This window comes from Glycine soja, chromosome 14 (assembly GCF_004193775.1).
Source record: "Glycine soja cultivar W05 chromosome 14, ASM419377v2, whole genome shotgun sequence".
Lineage (NCBI taxonomy): Eukaryota > Viridiplantae > Streptophyta > Magnoliopsida > Fabales > Fabaceae > Glycine > Glycine soja.
In genome coordinates this window covers 3,193,435-3,209,899 of record NC_041015.1, presented here as the reverse complement: position 1 = coordinate 3,209,899, position 16,465 = coordinate 3,193,435, and the positions used below count along the sequence as shown (strand labels likewise).

At 30.3% G+C, this 16,465-nt stretch overlaps 2 protein-coding genes across 5 annotated transcripts; one reads left to right on the top strand and one right to left on the bottom strand.

Moving 5' to 3' along the window:
- Nucleotides 1–687: 687 nt before the first annotated feature.
- On the top strand, nt 688–15,079 carry LOC114383020 (thaumatin-like protein 1a). 2 transcript variants are annotated; one of them, XM_028342598.1, is made up of 3 exons: nt 688–790; nt 1,019–1,250; nt 14,884–15,079. In XM_028342598.1, exons 1-3 carry the CDS (start codon nt 782–784, stop codon nt 15,000–15,002), a joined length of 360 nt encoding a protein of 119 aa, XP_028198399.1. In that variant the 5' UTR covers nt 688–781; the 3' UTR covers nt 15,003–15,079. The 2 variants fall into 2 exon arrangements, with proteins under 2 accessions (XP_028198399.1, XP_028198398.1); XM_028342597.1 differs by lacking the exon at nt 14,884–15,079 and adding an exon at nt 9,186–9,537.
- On the bottom strand, nt 2,760–8,134 carry LOC114383019 (probable inactive receptor kinase At5g10020). Of its 3 annotated transcripts, XM_028342596.1 has the most exons (4): nt 7,774–8,133; nt 6,694–7,611; nt 3,715–5,238; nt 2,760–3,631 (listed from the first exon to the last, which is right to left on the bottom strand). In XM_028342596.1, exons 2-4 carry the CDS (start codon nt 7,592–7,594, stop codon nt 3,024–3,026), a joined length of 3,033 nt encoding a protein of 1,010 aa, XP_028198397.1. In that variant the 5' UTR covers nt 7,595–7,611; nt 7,774–8,133; the 3' UTR covers nt 2,760–3,023. The 3 variants fall into 3 exon arrangements, with proteins under 3 accessions (XP_028198397.1, XP_028198395.1, XP_028198396.1); XM_028342594.1 differs by having other exon boundaries at nt 6,694–8,134; XM_028342595.1 differs by having other exon boundaries at nt 2,760–3,610; nt 6,694–8,122.
- Nucleotides 15,080–16,465: the final 1,386 nt, after the last annotated feature.

Genomic DNA, 16,465 nt, shown 5'->3' with positions numbered 1-16,465 from the left:
ATATTTTCATTTTAATTCTTTAATTAAAGTCATAAAGACACTCGTGAGCAAAACCTATGATTTATATATTAAAAGCTATTTATCTATTATAAATTTTAATTATATAAAAATTAAATATTTACCTTATACACTGTACATACTAAACACTAGTTTATAATATTTAAAAATGGTGAAAATAATAAATAATAATCTTTAAATACATTCTATATATAAAAAAACAAATTCAAACAAGTGATAAGAATTTAGTGATCCTCTAATGTGAGAATATGTATTGTAGAAAATAAAATACATTCATAATCATTAATTAGAATAAAATAACAGTTAAAATTATGAAAAAATTGAATAATTAAATTATATAATAAAATCAAAACTAATTAGAATCTCAATTATTAATTTTTTTAATTAATAATTATTATTACATGAACATATAGATTAATTGGCACAAGATTACTCTAGTTTAACCGAAAGAATTTAACTTTATATACTAATTTCAAAAGACTTAAATAGGATTATCTCCCATTGAGAATACTTTTCATCTATATCAAAAAAGTAAATTTCCTTCCTTACATAGGAACAAAATCTAAATTACCAATGAAAAGTAAACTAAATCCTAACTATGCCTGCCATTACAATTTGCCAAATATAAATCCTTCTTGCACCTATATAACACCACATCCACCATTGGTCTCATCACAAAGTGGGGAGAATCACAACCACATGCAGAAGGGGAAAACAATCATGGAAGCTCAAGCTCTACTGGCCCTCACTCTCTTAAGCATCTATGCCTCAGGCATGCACGCAGATTCTCTTGCCCCTCTCTTTCTTTATCATTTGCTATTATATGCCAATTATATATACAAGTAGATAGCAAAATCTTGTTTTATTCTTCACCAACAAATTGTTGTATACACTGTTGGAACAATACACATACACGTTACATATCACAGGTGCACACTCAGTCAAATTCACATTCACAAACAATTGTGCATTCACAGTGTGACCTCCTTAACTGCTGCAGGCAAACCACAGTTATCATCAACAGGCTTTGAACTTCCATGCATCCAAGTCTTCATTTTCCTTGGATGCCCCAGATGGGTGGTCTGGTAGATTTTGGGGAAGAACTCACTGCTCCAAGGACCCTTCAGGAAAATTCACATGTGGGGGTGCTGATTGTGGCTCTGGTGAAATCCCATGCAATGATGCAGGTGCAATTCCACCAGCATCTCTGATGGAACTCACACTAGCCTCAGGTACACGTTCTCTAACCTTATACGGGAGAAGACTAGATTTTGACAATAATATTGAAATTTATGTTGTTTAATTAGTTTTTTAGTTCGATCATATAATTTGTTTTAACTACTTTTAATATCACAAAGATAAAGGATAACTTAAAATATATATTTTCTCGTCCTCATAAAATTGATAAGGTATGATTTTTGTCCAAGCAAAATTTTTAGTCTATTTTTTATTCTTTTAAAATTAAAATGTGTTATTTTCTTTGCTTGAAGTAGATTTGGTTGTGTCCAAATCTATGATTATATGATTTTTTATATTACTAATTTATAAGTATAATTGATTAAAATATAATATTTTTTACATCGATCTATAACTCCATATAACTAATTAATATAAAAAGATTATAGACATAGATTTAAATATTCATGTGCTTTGGGGAAAAAAAAAAATAACACGTTTCTATTTTACGATGAAAAATATATATTTCCAATTTTATCATTGAAGGAAAACATATAGAACTCTATCCTTTATTAAAAGAAATGGTAAAACTAACAAGACATAATTGATAGTTGAGGCTCTTAAATAACATGGCAGAGATTTGTTTTCTAATTACATTCATGCATGGAAGAAAGACTTTATTTATTTTGATGATAATTTCCACATCTCGAAAAAAAACTACTTTTTAATCATCACTGGTTTCAAAATTTTATATTTGTAGTATTTTAGTATGAGCAATGTATAAGATAAATATTTATTTTTATATAATTAAAATTACAATCAATAAATATTTTTCAATTATAAATTATATTATAATTAAAATTTGTAACAAATAAATATTTTTAAATGTGTAAATTATATTTTAAATTTATAATAAACAATTTATATTCTGATATAATTATTTAAATATTGAAAATTATTTTAAAATATTATAAATTCAATTTTTAAATAAAGATGATAACGATAAATTGAAAAAAAGAAGCAATTAAGAAAATCAAGTATACAAATAAATTTAAGAAGATAATAATTTGAGATGGTCAATTAAAATTAAGTATATTTAAAAGGAATAAAAATTAAAACTAAATTAAATATTCAATATATGTGAGATTGGGATAATATACGAGACCGACAGAGATAATAATTCTTAAAAACACTTTCATCTAAGAAAAATCCTCTCATTGAAGAATTTCTGTTCAAAATACTCATTCTAGATGAGAATTCAAATTCATAATGAATGGAATGAGTATACTGTAATCTTTTTACATCATTAAAATTTTCCTAATTCAAGAAAGTTATATTCTCAACCCCCATAGGAACAATTTTATAACAATATACGTAAAAAAAAAAATCCTGGAAAACAATATTTTGAGGTTCTTTTAAAATTATACATCAAGCATGATAAACTGACGTCCCTAAACTTCAGATTGCTGGAAACTAAAAAAATTTCCAATACCAATCACCTACTAAGGTTGTTACAATTTCAAAGCATGAAAGGAAGAGAAATAGGCAATAAAAGATGCAATGGGTTTGGATCATAGCATTATTCCATTGATTGCAGTGATGGCAAAACGAACGTCTAGCAATATCAATTATTACACTGAACAATACTGCAAAATTCATGAATATACAACCTGCCCATTGAAGGGTTAAAAAGAATGAATGTCCTTTGACAAAGAATTTCATTTCATATCCAGACCAAAATTCAACAAATTTGAAAAGCAACTTAAACAAAAACAACTATAGATGATGATGATGTTAGTGGTTAAGGCTATATGATATGATCAGCAACTCTACCTTATTGTTGAGAGATCACCAAAGACAGTTTTCATGTCAGGTCTATCAGATGCTGGAAGGATGCATCTAAGAGCCACCTTTAGCATTTCATCAAGAATTTTAGATTGTCTTTCCCCATTGTGCCTGTCCATTATAGACCTATCAAAGCACTGGTTTGAACGGTCTTGTTCGGCTAAGAACCTCACCCAGTCAGTGAGGTCAACCACCCCTGGAATCCCAGAAACTATTTCTCCAGAATTTCTTCCTGTTAGGAGCTCTAACAAGACCACTCCAAATGCATAGACATCACTTGTCAGGGAAGGGCATGGCTTGCTTGATCTAGAAAACTCAGGAGGCCGATAACCGAGTGCGCCGGCATTCAGAAGTTGCTCAGCAGTACCAGCAGCAGTGAGTATTCTGTGCAGGCTGTAGTCAGTGAGGAGGACATTTCTGTTGGGAGTTTCTAGCAAAATGTTTGTGGATTTGAGATTTCCATGAGGTATGGCTTTCTCATCGTGTAAGAAATGCAGACATCGCGCCACCTCTACAGCCACCCTGAGCCTTTCATCAAGAGACAAAGGATGGAGATTTCTTTTATCTGCCTCTGCAAAAAAAATTGAAACAACTAAATAAAACAAGTATTACCATTTACAACCAAAAGCCTAGGTTTTATGCTGCAATCAAACATGCATGAGGCCATAATCTTACCCTGGAGATAAATGTCCAAAGATTGTGCATTCATGTAATTTGATATAATCAGTTTCTCATGTTCCTTTGGCCCCAAGTAGTAACCTTGAACAGAAACCAGATTTGGATGCTTGATAGTCCCAAGTTTCTTTATTTCCCTTGCCAACTCCTTTTTTCCTTTAGTTATTCCTTCTCTTAACCATTTGATAGCCAATTCGTGACCTGAGTCAAGTGTAGCTTTGTAGAGTGTTCCATGACAGCTCCTGCCAATAACTTCTGCTGGAGCACATGAAAGTTCTTCCACAGTTAGCACCAAGGATCCATCAAATATATGCAAGTCTCCAACTAATTTATCTGGAGAGGAGACTTTGAGGGAACCAGGATTCTCAAACTGATAGCTTTTTGAAGATGAAGGATTTGAAGGTGACAAAATAGACATTGGGGTAGATGTTCCTTCCTCATTCTTACCTAATTCAAAAGGGCCAGGATCTATTGGCTTCTTTCCCACTGGATGAATGTTCCTTGCATCATCAGAAGACCCCCTTTGAGCAGGCGGTAATGCTCCCAAATTTCTATCAGGTGCCTCTGTATTTGAGGTGAAAGTACTCTCTTGGGTGATGCTCATTGCTTCATTTTGTTTAGAAGTCCTTTCTTTTTCATGATGGGCCTTATAATAAATTATTATAGCCACAAAAGCCATCACAAAACCACCAGCAACCAAACATGCAATCAGGGCAATCCTAGTTGCAGACTTTTTATGTAACCGATGTTCCCTCAAACCTAGGTTGGAAGTATCTTTTGGTGATGATTGCGAATGTGGAAATACCAGCATAGTATTTCCTGGATGAAATGCTGAGTCAGGAAACTGCTTTAAGCTTTCTGGCACAACACCAGAAAGATTATTAAAGGACACATTCAATACTCTCAACTCATCTGGAAGGTCATCGGGAATAGTACCTTCCAATTGGTTGTTGCATAGATTGAGATATGCCAAATTGTGAAGCCTACTCATATTTGAAGGAAGAGTCCCACTCAAGTTGTTGTGTGAAAGATCAAGAAACACCAGACTAAAATTTTCAGCAGAAACTAATGGATTATTTGGAGGTTGAAATTGAATAGGAATTGATCCAGAAAATTTATTGTTGGAGAGATTAAGATTAATCAATTTGGTTGAGGTGAAAAAGCTTGGTAGGACAAACCCAGAAAGCTGGTTGAGGCTAAGATCAATCTCTTCTAGTTCTGGATATGTTCCCAAAATTGGTGGGAGAAATCCCTCCAATGAGTTACTGGATACCTTAAGTGCAGTTAACCTTAAAAATTGAGAAGTTTCATTTGGTAGCATTCCTCCCAATGAGTTGGTACTTAGCTGAACAACTTCCACATAGTTACCCCAATACCGGATCCTTGAGAAATTACCTGATAGTGTGTTATTACTCAAATCTATGATGGAACAGTGGCCTACCCTGAGAGGTAAGGGGCCATACAATTTGTTTGAAGATAAATTAAGCTTCTGCAGAGTCACCGAGGTAATAATTCCAATGGGACCTACAAAGAAAGTTTAAATTGTAAAAAAGGAAAAGGGTAAGCAGAAACTCATTGAATAACACTTTGAACTCATGTCATGTGTGATTTTATGACTAAAATTGATGAATAAGTCAATGCTAAATAATTGGGGATAGACAAAGGGAACAAAGTATACCAAGATTTCTACGTGCAGAATAGATTGTTTGTCACACGTATTATACTTTTGGACAGATTTTGAAAGCACTTCCCAGTTCCCACAATGTTTGTACATAGAAAATTAAAAAGCTTCTATAAGGATTAACGGATGAATACATAAAAATAGTATAACCTGGGCACCAACTTCATTGTGGATATAGGTTACCACAAGAATTTTCTGCAAAGATCTAAAGGTCTGCTAACAGTTGCATACCTGGTTGTATACTATCCAAAAGATCCCCTCAAGAGGGTTTAACATCAACTACTTTTTTTCCTTTTCAAATTTTGCATTTCAAACTGTCTCCATAAATCAATATATTGGACTCATGCTGATTATATGCAACCAAAATACTAACGTTAAGTTTTTAATATACTGTGTATTTTATAAGGTTAAATTAGTTTTTTAATCCTCTAATTTATTTTTCAGATTCAATTTGGTCTTTTAATTTTTTCTGGGTTTAATTTGGTCCTCTAATTTTTAAAATTGATTCAATTTGATCATAGAGTCTAAATTGTAAAAGATCACACTTTGTGACTGTTCAAAACCACCACAAAATGTACATTTTCCAAAAGAAATGAATCGGTTTTAAAAATTACAGGACCAAATTGAACAAAAAAAAATTAGAGGACCAAATTGAACCTAAATAATAAATTAGAGGATTAAAAAACTAATTTAACCTATTTTATAATCAACCCAGCCTTCATTAGTACTTATTTGGCATACAGAATTATGTTTGAAGTACAATTTATCCATCAATAGGTTGAAACATAGAACAGAAAGCTCAAATTGGACAAATATAAGATTTTCTTTAATTTGAGTTCTCCACTATTACATATACAGGTAAGAAATTTATGAAATAATTTGTATTTCAGTCAATATTGATCACTAATAGACTTTCAGTTCAGTTTGGTCATCATATTGCACTTTCCTCTACAATCAATGTTACTAGAAATGATTGAGGGTGTGAAAAGTATCTATTTATTCCACAGAAGAAAATTCCCCAAAGGGTTTATCTAAAATATCAGAACAGGGCATCAGAAAGAAAGTTGCAGTTTCATATTTCAGAAACCAAACAGCAGCTTCATATGGGTTTTTGGCAGTAGTTTTTCATACCTAAAACTTCATTTATGAAGGTTAGCAGAACGGATAGCAACAAATAGGGAGTAGGCTAGCAATTTTAATGGCATTTTGAGTTTAGATACATTTGTATAGAAAATGGATAACTTTTAACTTTGAAGAAAGAATATCATTACAATTTCACCAGAAAACATAGAAGGTACCTTCAAGCTTGTTTTGACTAAGATCCAGTTCAGACAACATCATTGAACTTTCCTTCAACAGAGCTTCGGGCAGTAAACCAGTCAACTGGTTGCATGCAAGGCGAAGAATCCGAAGGGATACCACAAACGTGAAGGAAGGTAGATTACCCTCTAACTGATTATTACTAGCATCAAAGACCTCTAAATTGTCAAGGTAAGGCATACCATCATGAGCAAATAACTCACCACTCAAGGAATTATGGCTAATATTTAAATACTGAATTGAAGAGAGAAATGACTCATCTGCTAGTCCCAAATCCGGTGTACCAGAAATCCTGTTGCAGCTTAAGTCAATATATAGCACACTGCCCATCTGATAAAATATATGCATAATATCCCCAGAGAAATTATTCATGTGCAAATCTAAATACTTCAACTGCTCAAGTTTGTGAAACTCAATAGGAAGAGTACCTCCAAGTTCATTTGAAGAAAGATTCAGATATATTAACTTGCGCAACTGAGTGAAGTTAGAGAGTAACGGGCCATTAAACTTGTTGAGGGACAAATCAGCATATTCAAGTGATTCAATTGTAGCAATATATAAGAGATCTCCTGTGAAATGGTTGTTCACAGCAGACAAATTGCGAAGCATTGTAAGGCCACTAATTGCAAGGAAATTAAACTCACCAACCAAACCAGCATTGTCCAGAGTGATAGATATAACACTGCCTTCACTACACACTATCCCATGCCAGTTCTTAGGACAACCATCGGAATCTAAAGACCTGGAATCCCAAGAATTAACTACTAATCCAGAAGGGTCATTCTGAATACTCTTCTTGAATTCAAGGAGTGAATCAATATCTGAATTCCCTAATGCAATAGCCACCAACAACAATAGCATGAACCAGATAGCCTGCATGCCTTTCCTAGTAGCTCCTAATCCAAGCATCAATCAACAACACAAATACAAATGATTATATGGGGGAAAGTAACACAATGGAAGTGAGACCAAAGGGGCAATCCGCAAGTGTACAACAAAAAATTGAAGGCAAAAGAGTAATTTTAGAGCATGTTATTCAAACAATGATGCATTCTTACCTCTTAATTCACAAGAAGTAAAGTTGGGTAATGAAGCATATACGCGTAGCAACTTAAGTAACAATGCTAACCAAAGCAAGTAGAAGAACAAATTCAGAAGGAACAAGGGAACCCCAGTAAGTTTCTGCTGTTAGAAAACGAATGGTTCTGAGAAGATGAGGTCATAAATCTGAAAAAGGGGCTTAGTAGGGTGGAATGCAGTGTGGCAAGCAAATGATTAGGGAAAAGTTTTGATTTTGAGAGAAGAGTAGTAGCAGAATAGTGTGATAGAAGAAGAGTGAGGAGACATTAACTGAGAACATGGTAGGTACTAGGTAGGATGCTGTTTTATCATGTCATGATTAACAAAATCATATACAGATAAAATTCATCTAAAATTATTTTATAGATAACGCATAAGTAATTATTTTATCGATAATCATATAGCAGAATAGTGTGTTGATCCTATTTTTATTTTTTATAGCATCTTTTTTAATTATTTTATCTCTTTTTCTTCACACTTTCTATCCTTATATATATATATATAATATTAACTTAAAAAAAGGTGCTATATAATATATCATTTCACTTCTTATATTATGTATGTTCACAGCTTTCAATAAATATTAATATTTTTTGACAGATACTGTTTCGTTCTAATATCGGAAAAAAAAAATATATTACTTAACTAACATTATGAAAATTGAATTCAGGAAAAAAAATAGAAGAGAAAAGTGATGTTTACTTGATGTAAAAATACTCCTATAATTTTTAAGGGAAAAAAGAAAAGGTTTGTGAGAGAGACTTTTCAAGACGACGTCACTGTCCCCAGATACAAAGCAACTATATATGACCTCGTTGGCAGCACCTTTGACTTTCGGGGTTAGTTTGGTTGTGCCTTCCAAGCTTCGCATTAATGCAAAAATTCATCTAAAATTTTATAGATAACACATAAGTAATTATTAGTTGTGCGACACAAGTCCAAACACACGGAAACTTTTATTTAACCACAACTTTCTATTTTTTACTATCTTCCATTCCTAAGAATCCAATGCAAAAGCCCGTCCTGTCATTTTCAACCCCAAGCATTTATTTTGTATTTAGTTTGAGGTGGAGGAATTATTATGAATTCATAATTGATTGCTTTTACATGTTTAATTTTACGTTTAACAAAACTTAGAATTAATGTTAAATTGATATAATTTTGAGTAATTTATATGTTAAATTTAAAAAAATTTCATTCAAATTATTTTTGCTAATGTTCATCTAAACACATTTTTAATTGAGTCTAAATGAATGAATTGAGATATTAGTAAAATCTTCAATTAATTTATTTTTTTAATTAAAACTTGAGATTGAATTAAAAAATTATGTTTAATCTAAAAGTTTGAAGAGAAACTTAAAAAAACTTAGGTATGGGATGGACTTTGCAGGACCAAATATGAAGAGAGCTCCTCTGGGTAAGGAGAAAGCTCCAATTCCAAAACTGAACCTTTTGGGACTGGATAGAGCTACTAGCATCAATCTGAGTCATCTGGGAACACAAGTTATAAACTGGAATACAAGTATATTTTGAATTAAATAAAAATTATGGCAAGTAATTAGTAATTACTACAATGCTAGTTAGAGTAGTTTGAAACAAACTTGTCATACTGCTTCTTCTATTGATATTTTTTTTATATTAAAGAACAAGCTGTACTACAATGGTTATTTTTACAAGAATGGATATTCTTAAGGATTCAATTAATAGCTAAAGAAATATGATTAAATGATTAGTGCGGGAATGAATTCTCTACACTTTTTTGTCTCTCAGCAACGAGTTATTCAACCTTATGGATAAATTCATTTATAATATCACTATATTAGTACCTATTTTTGTTTTTGGTAGATCTAAGTTGATTCATGGCTTCAAATAATCTCCGAATACCATGTAGCCTACAATGGCAATGAGTATAAAGGCTAATGTGCTTCTGACAAAGCAAACTAGAAAAACATGCAATTGGGGTAAACAATGAGTGTTATTTTTACTAAATGAAACTAATGGCGATGGATCCATAGCTAAATGCCAAAATGTGTTTCTGACAAAGTAAACTAGAAAAAAACTAGAAGTGAGGATAACAAGCAAGTTTCAATAACTTTTGCTTCATCTTTTGGATTTGAAGTATCAATTAATCATTTTTTCAAGCCTCCTTTTCTGTGGATAAATTCGAACAATCAAATAACAAGGATTTTATTCTTGAATAAATTGCAGTTACAAGAACAACTTTCCTTGGAAAACTGATATCGAAGTCATCTTTTAAAGATTAATGTTCTTTGTACATGTTCCAGGACATTCAATTATTGTGTGTAATTCGAAAAAATCTCAAAGGTGTTAACGTAATTTGTTTTTTTCCTTTTTTTAATAAAAATTAACAGGTAAATAATATATACGAGGTCCTTTTTCTCCAAAATACATTTGATCTTAGTAGCAAACGAATAATACTTTGTCTTTAGTAGTTTAACTGAGAGACATATTCGGAGTCATATTTCTCTAGCACGAAGATATCCACCGGAATCGAGAATAGATTCACACTTGTTACAACATTTTCAACACATTCGAACGCTACTCAAACCACTCAATTCGTTGGTAGACACAACTCAATGAAGAGCATCACAAAAATGGAACTTGTTTTTTTTTTCAAGAATTTTGATTTTCCATTATCGACTCCTCCAAAGAGGACAAGGATTTTACGAGAATGTAGAGAGAAAAATAATAGAAGCAAAAAAATTATTTTGTAATAAATAGTCTAAATTAATTATTATTTTTAATTATAAATCAAAATACATTTATTTTTTTAATTTTCCTTTTATTTTATAATATTATATATTTCTTGTACTTTAAAAATGAAAAATAATTGTTCTGGGCCAAACAAGGTCTAAACTGCTCCAATATTAACATGTAATATCGGCCCAATAAGTAAATACTGTAGTAAGTGTCTTAAAAAATATCAGCCAAGCACTTGATCTAACACCTTGGGCAGGCAAATAACTTTTAGTCTCTTCCTTTTTTATAGATAAAACAACTATTAGAAATAGCTTAATGCTTTGTTTGGTTCTGGGAGAAAAATAAAATAAAGATAATTAAAGAAAAGAAAAATAGAACTGTAGAATGATAAATTATTTAGTTTAAGAGAAATATCCGAGGAAGAGAATAAAAATAAAAAAGTAAAATTGTTTTGCATTAAGAGCACAAAAGTAAGAAATACTTTGTCCACCTAAAGACAGTTGTGAGACTCATGAATTTTAAAGCTAACTCCATCATAAGTTTTTGCTCTCAAATGTCAAATCTCAACTCTATCGGAACTTTGATTTGTCCTTGTAAGAGAATAATTCCTTCCACTAACATATAGATGTAATTCGATATTGCAAACATACATTATAATCAACTCCTGAATTGCTTAATTTAATTAGAAACTTCAATGTTTTTTGGTGACAACTATGATTAATGCAAATTATCCAAATCTTATCACTAGGTCAGTCAATCCTATGGGTAGAAACTTGAAAGTTTAGTCAAGCCATCAATTGATAATTTGCTATATTTGTTTGATTTGGTTTTCACGTTTCCTTTTCCCAACTGTGATGCACTACCTAATTCTAAAATTTAAAGTTTTTAACCACAATGCCACTCTCGTGGCCCACGAAAAAAAAACTGGCCTGGTAATCTTCATCTTACTGGGCCTGGGCCCAGTCCCAATTCTTGATCGAAACGCTCACATCATCAATTTCCAGTCACACAAGAAAAGAGGGAGCACTATTTTTTTCTTCTTTTATTCCTTCTCTTCTTACTATGATTTGGACATATCCTGTATTATTTAATATTATATCATTTTTGGTATTTTATTAGTATCCTTTTGACTAGGACGTTGATGGTAATATGCCATCCGTGATAGTTAACAGTGGATTAATGATAGAGACGTGACTGAATGTGCTATTTTTTACTTTAAGGTTTCTGAAATTATACGTGTAATACACTGCACAAAATCAAGAAAAAAAAATTATTCAAATTAAATTGCGCATGTTTCTTCGTATATTATACTGCAGAATATTTGTCTATCTAAACGGCTTAGTTGGCATCGTATTTAATTAAGTAGTATTATTCATACAACAATTTTTATACAATAATATTTTTTTCTTTCTGGCTTTCTATTAGATTATTAATTAATAGCCTGATTGACACAAAAAAAAATTATTAATCATATTTTATATTTTTCTTTTCTCTCTCTCCTACTTTATTGTAAAATTTGTTATACAATAATAACATTTTTCTACTTAATTTTGCAGCATCAAAATTCAAAAGCATAGGACCATAGGCATTCTTGTTTTTCGGCTTCTAGTAATATTCCGCTATGATTTCTCTCTCTTCAACTTATTCTCTTTTCTCGTTCAATATACCTAACTATCTTTTCAACTCTCTTTTTTAAAAATTAAAAAAAAAAAATCTCCTTCAACTTCTTATTCAAGATACCTTTCAGCTGCAATATAATAATTGAAAAAACTAGGTTACCTTATGGAGCGTTGGTGGGTTGCATCTTGTGGAGCTACAGAACAAAACTCACATTCTTTTATTTCTTTTCTTAACCTTTTTCTAGAAGGGTTTTGATAAAGTGCTGCTTTTAATTTATTTATTTCAAAATTTCCCTTTGCTTTGAAATCGTTTCCCCAATAATTTATTTTGGCTTGTAGATATATGCATCCCACTTCAACATGACATATATAAATTAATTGGTTATCACCAATTACAATTTTATCAAAGAAAGAAAAGAAAAAAAGGTCAGTAAAGTTGGTGGCTTAAATTTGCAAACAGTTTATTATATGAAGGCAAAAATACTATGGATAACTGAAAATATTGTAAACTCTCAAGTCTTTAATTAGTCTTAACAGATAGATGCTTAAATCAGGATCTCACTAAAAGAAAACATGAAAATCACACGAAACCTTTTAAACTAGTTAACTTTTATCTCCTTTTACTTTGGTATTAGCCAATAGCCAATCCTTGAAATCAATCTAGAAGCAACTGCTATTGATAAGAGGTCTCTCTAGAGAACTGACCTATTTGACACTTTTGGAATATCCATATATAATACTTTGATGCCACGCATAAATTTTTTAAAGATATATAGTTTAGGTGAAAAGAGAAAGATGAGCACATCAGCCACTGAATAACTCAAAAAGGTGAAAGAAAAGAAATTACATATTTTATATTGAAAGATTTAGTTTACACTGATATATCAACATCTATATGATAGAATTTAAGCTGAGATGCTGCCACTAGCTAGGGAGCTATCATTTTGGGAAAGGTGGGCTGCATGAGTGCTTAATCTACAATGTGACATGTGAAAGTTCCTGTTGGCACACAATGTGTGTAGAAAAACAGATATGGTACTATAGCATACCCCACTTCAATTTGTTTGTTAAATTCTACCACGTGGCCTCAATAATTGAGTAAAAAGCTTCATCAATGAAAGTTTGATTTCTTTTATCTACACCCCCTCATCATTTTCAAATGAGTTAAATGATCACTATATTGAAAAACTTATACAGTAAATCAATTAAAATTTATATTGAATAAATAGTGTATGTAATGTATCAATAGTATAAAATACTTTTTTGTCATTATTTAATTATAAATTATTATTATTATATATAATAAAGTTGTTAAGTTTTTATCATAATTATTTAAAAACATTATGTCAACAGTAACTGATTGATATATACACATAATAATTATACTCATAACTTTGAAGTTAATTATTATAATTTTTCATACTTTTTACAAACAGTTTTATTAGAAAATATAGTACAAGTCATACTTTAACCCGTATACAATCAAATCATATCAAATGAAAAGAAAGAAAGAAACTGCAAAACCTATACACCAATAATAAGAAAAAGAACACTGACCATACATTATCTATTTTTTTCCTTAAACCATATTCAAAATCTAACTGTTATCACATCTAAAATATTATTGAAGACAATTTTACCATACATAAAGAATAAAATCCTTACATGCATACACACTATTTACTCTCTTCTAATTAAACAAGTAGGCTTCAAGTTGTTTCTATAATACAGAATCAAATACTATAGTAGTTGATATTGAGAAACTGTCAACTAGTAAGCCTTAAGTCAAGAAATTGTGGCACACATTGCTATTTTCGAAAAGATAAAGGTATGACACATGTACGCACAATTCTGCTGCAATTATCTATCATTTTGTGGCTCTGTAGTCCAACATGGATGCAACACAAGAAAGGCATATGCATATGGCCAGCTATGCCGCTGTCTTCCTTTGTATTTAAGACAAAGCAAAACTAAGCAAAAGCAGTGGCTGGGGGATCCTAGAGTTTTCTTGCTTAGTGTGCTATCTGCATCAGATTCAGATCGTTAACTATTAGCCAGAATTTAATTTATGTATATATATAGTCAGCTAGACCCTTATAGTTTTCACCGATAATTTAGATTTTAGAAACATAGAACCGAGTCAACCACGTCTCTAATTAAATTATTGGCAGCTGGTTTCCATTTTTTAAATCTTTTGGCTAAGCAAACTCTCCAAGAAAGGGAGAGAGATTTGGTCACTTTATTTTTTTTTTTCAATTTTCATTTTGTACTATAGTTTTATGAGTTATTTTCACTATTAAGAAAGAAAACATTGATTACACTTTGGTATTTTCAATATGAGATTTGTGTCTTCTAAGATAAGGAAGGAGAGTACACTTTAAATGATAAATGGTAGTATTAATAACAGCTAATTAGAAAATTAATAATTATAATTATAATTAATTATAAAATTTGTTATTTAGTTTATTTTTATCACAATCTTAACTATTAATTTTTTAATCAACCATTATAAATGAACTTTATCTTTATAAGTAAGATGTACTTAGTATCTTTTCTCTTTCGGAGAATCAGATCCTTCAAGTGTAATATTTTCCTTTTAAATTTTGCTAGTTAAGACTGACAGGTTCACAAAATCCTAGTTTTATTGAGGGGGTCATTTTCAATTTGTATATATACATTAACTATATATGTAGATTAATTGATGTGTCTTGTATGAATTGATAAATTAATGTTTGTTGCAGAATGCAGAATGCAGAATGCTTCGGAGTTCGGTGCTTGCAGTTGTAGAGCCTGTATGTTCTATTGTCAGATATTCCTCTGCAAGAATACATATCGCCATGCAGTATGTAGAAAATTGTTGTATTTGAAGGACCAACATTAAAACTAAGGATCCGTTTGCTAGCTATGAAGCAACACAGTATACAAACATAAATAGGAAGATTATAGTGAAATGAAATATAAATAATATATAATAAAATATTTAAATTGATGGTATCTTCATTTATTTAAAATAATTTTTTATGTTTTTTCAAGTGTATTAATTATATAAAGATAATGATTTAAGTGTTTAAATTAATAAAATATAATTTTAAAATCGAACACTTAATAAAAATAAAAAGTGGCAGACAAGTGTCACAAAAATAAATGTGAGATCTGTCATAAATATATCCATCATGACGGTACTTTAAACAAAATTAGAAATTCAAAGATATTCATGTTTCATAGTTTGATATAGACTGAGAATACATTTTTGTAGATTAATTGATGGTGTTTTTTTTCCACAAAGATTAATTGGTGGTGTTTGTTTTATGTGAAAATTGATGTGTTTATAGCATCTCTAATAAAATATTTTATTTTGAGATTTTAACCATCTTTTACTTTTTACTCCAATAGTGAATCTCATTTTAATATTTTAAATAATTTTTTTAAATTTTTAAAAAATAGATGTAAATTAATTTTGTGAAAACAGAGAATAAAAAATTATTATTTTAAATAGATACATATCTTGACAGTCCATATATAAAGAACTAAATTTTTCCATATAAATTCAACATCTTATTTTAACAATGAATCTTAATAAGATCACACCTTAAGATTAAATTTTTTTACAATATCTCTTTTTGGACATAAGAAACCCTGCATGTTCTATTGCCAGCTACCTCTGCAAGAATATTTTTCGCCATGCATAAGTCGAAGTCAAAAGTCACTATCTAAGAAAAATGTTGTATTTGAAGAACCAACATCAAAACTAAGACTATTATCTGGACACTGATTTTATATAGCGTTTTACAATGAAAAGAAGAAAGAAAAAAAGTTTTCAATTTGAACGATAAATTTCAACTAATCTGTATAAAATCTAAAATTTTAAAAGTAATTCAATGCGAATGCATACTACCATTTATAGTCACTAACTTTAATTTCTATACTGTCAAAATTTATTTGCAATTTGCTTTTGTTTATATTTGAATATAATTATTTTTTAAAAAATCTTAGACTTTTAAAAAAAGTTGCTGTAATTGTTATTTACTACTATAAACATGAACTTCACAGCTATTATAAATGAAAAATTATTCTTTAATGCAAAAACATAAATAGGAGAATTTTAAGATAAATTTAAATTTTTTATTTATTTTAATTTTCTGATTCATTAAAAGAAATAGATTCTGATTAATCTAAAATTTGATTGAAAGATAAATTTGGGTTTAAATTAGTATCAAAAGAAAATTATGCATATTTTATTTAAAAAAAAAAAGTCTACAAAACCAAACACGTAGCGTGCACTATACAGGGATTTCCCCACTCTGCAATTTCCAACACTTACTGCTATTAG

Excerpts from the sequence above, each read along its gene's own strand:
- LOC114383020 (XM_028342597.1), top strand. Across the intron at positions 1,251-9,185 it reads GGAACTCACACTAGCCTCAG|GACCAAATATGAAGAGAGCT; the intron begins GTACACGTTCTC and ends TGGACTTTGCAG.
- LOC114383019 (XM_028342594.1), bottom strand. The coding sequence starts at position 7,624 with ATGCTTGGATTAGGAGCTACTAGGAAAGGCATGCAGGCTATCTGGTTC. Across the intron at positions 5,239-6,693 it reads TAGTCAAAACAAGCTTGAAG|GTCCCATTGGAATTATTACC; the intron begins GTACCTTCTATG and ends CTTTCTTTGTAG. Across the intron at positions 3,632-3,714 it reads TTTGGACATTTATCTCCAGG|TTGTTTCAATTTTTTTTGCA; the intron begins GTAAGATTATGG and ends TGTTTTATTTAG.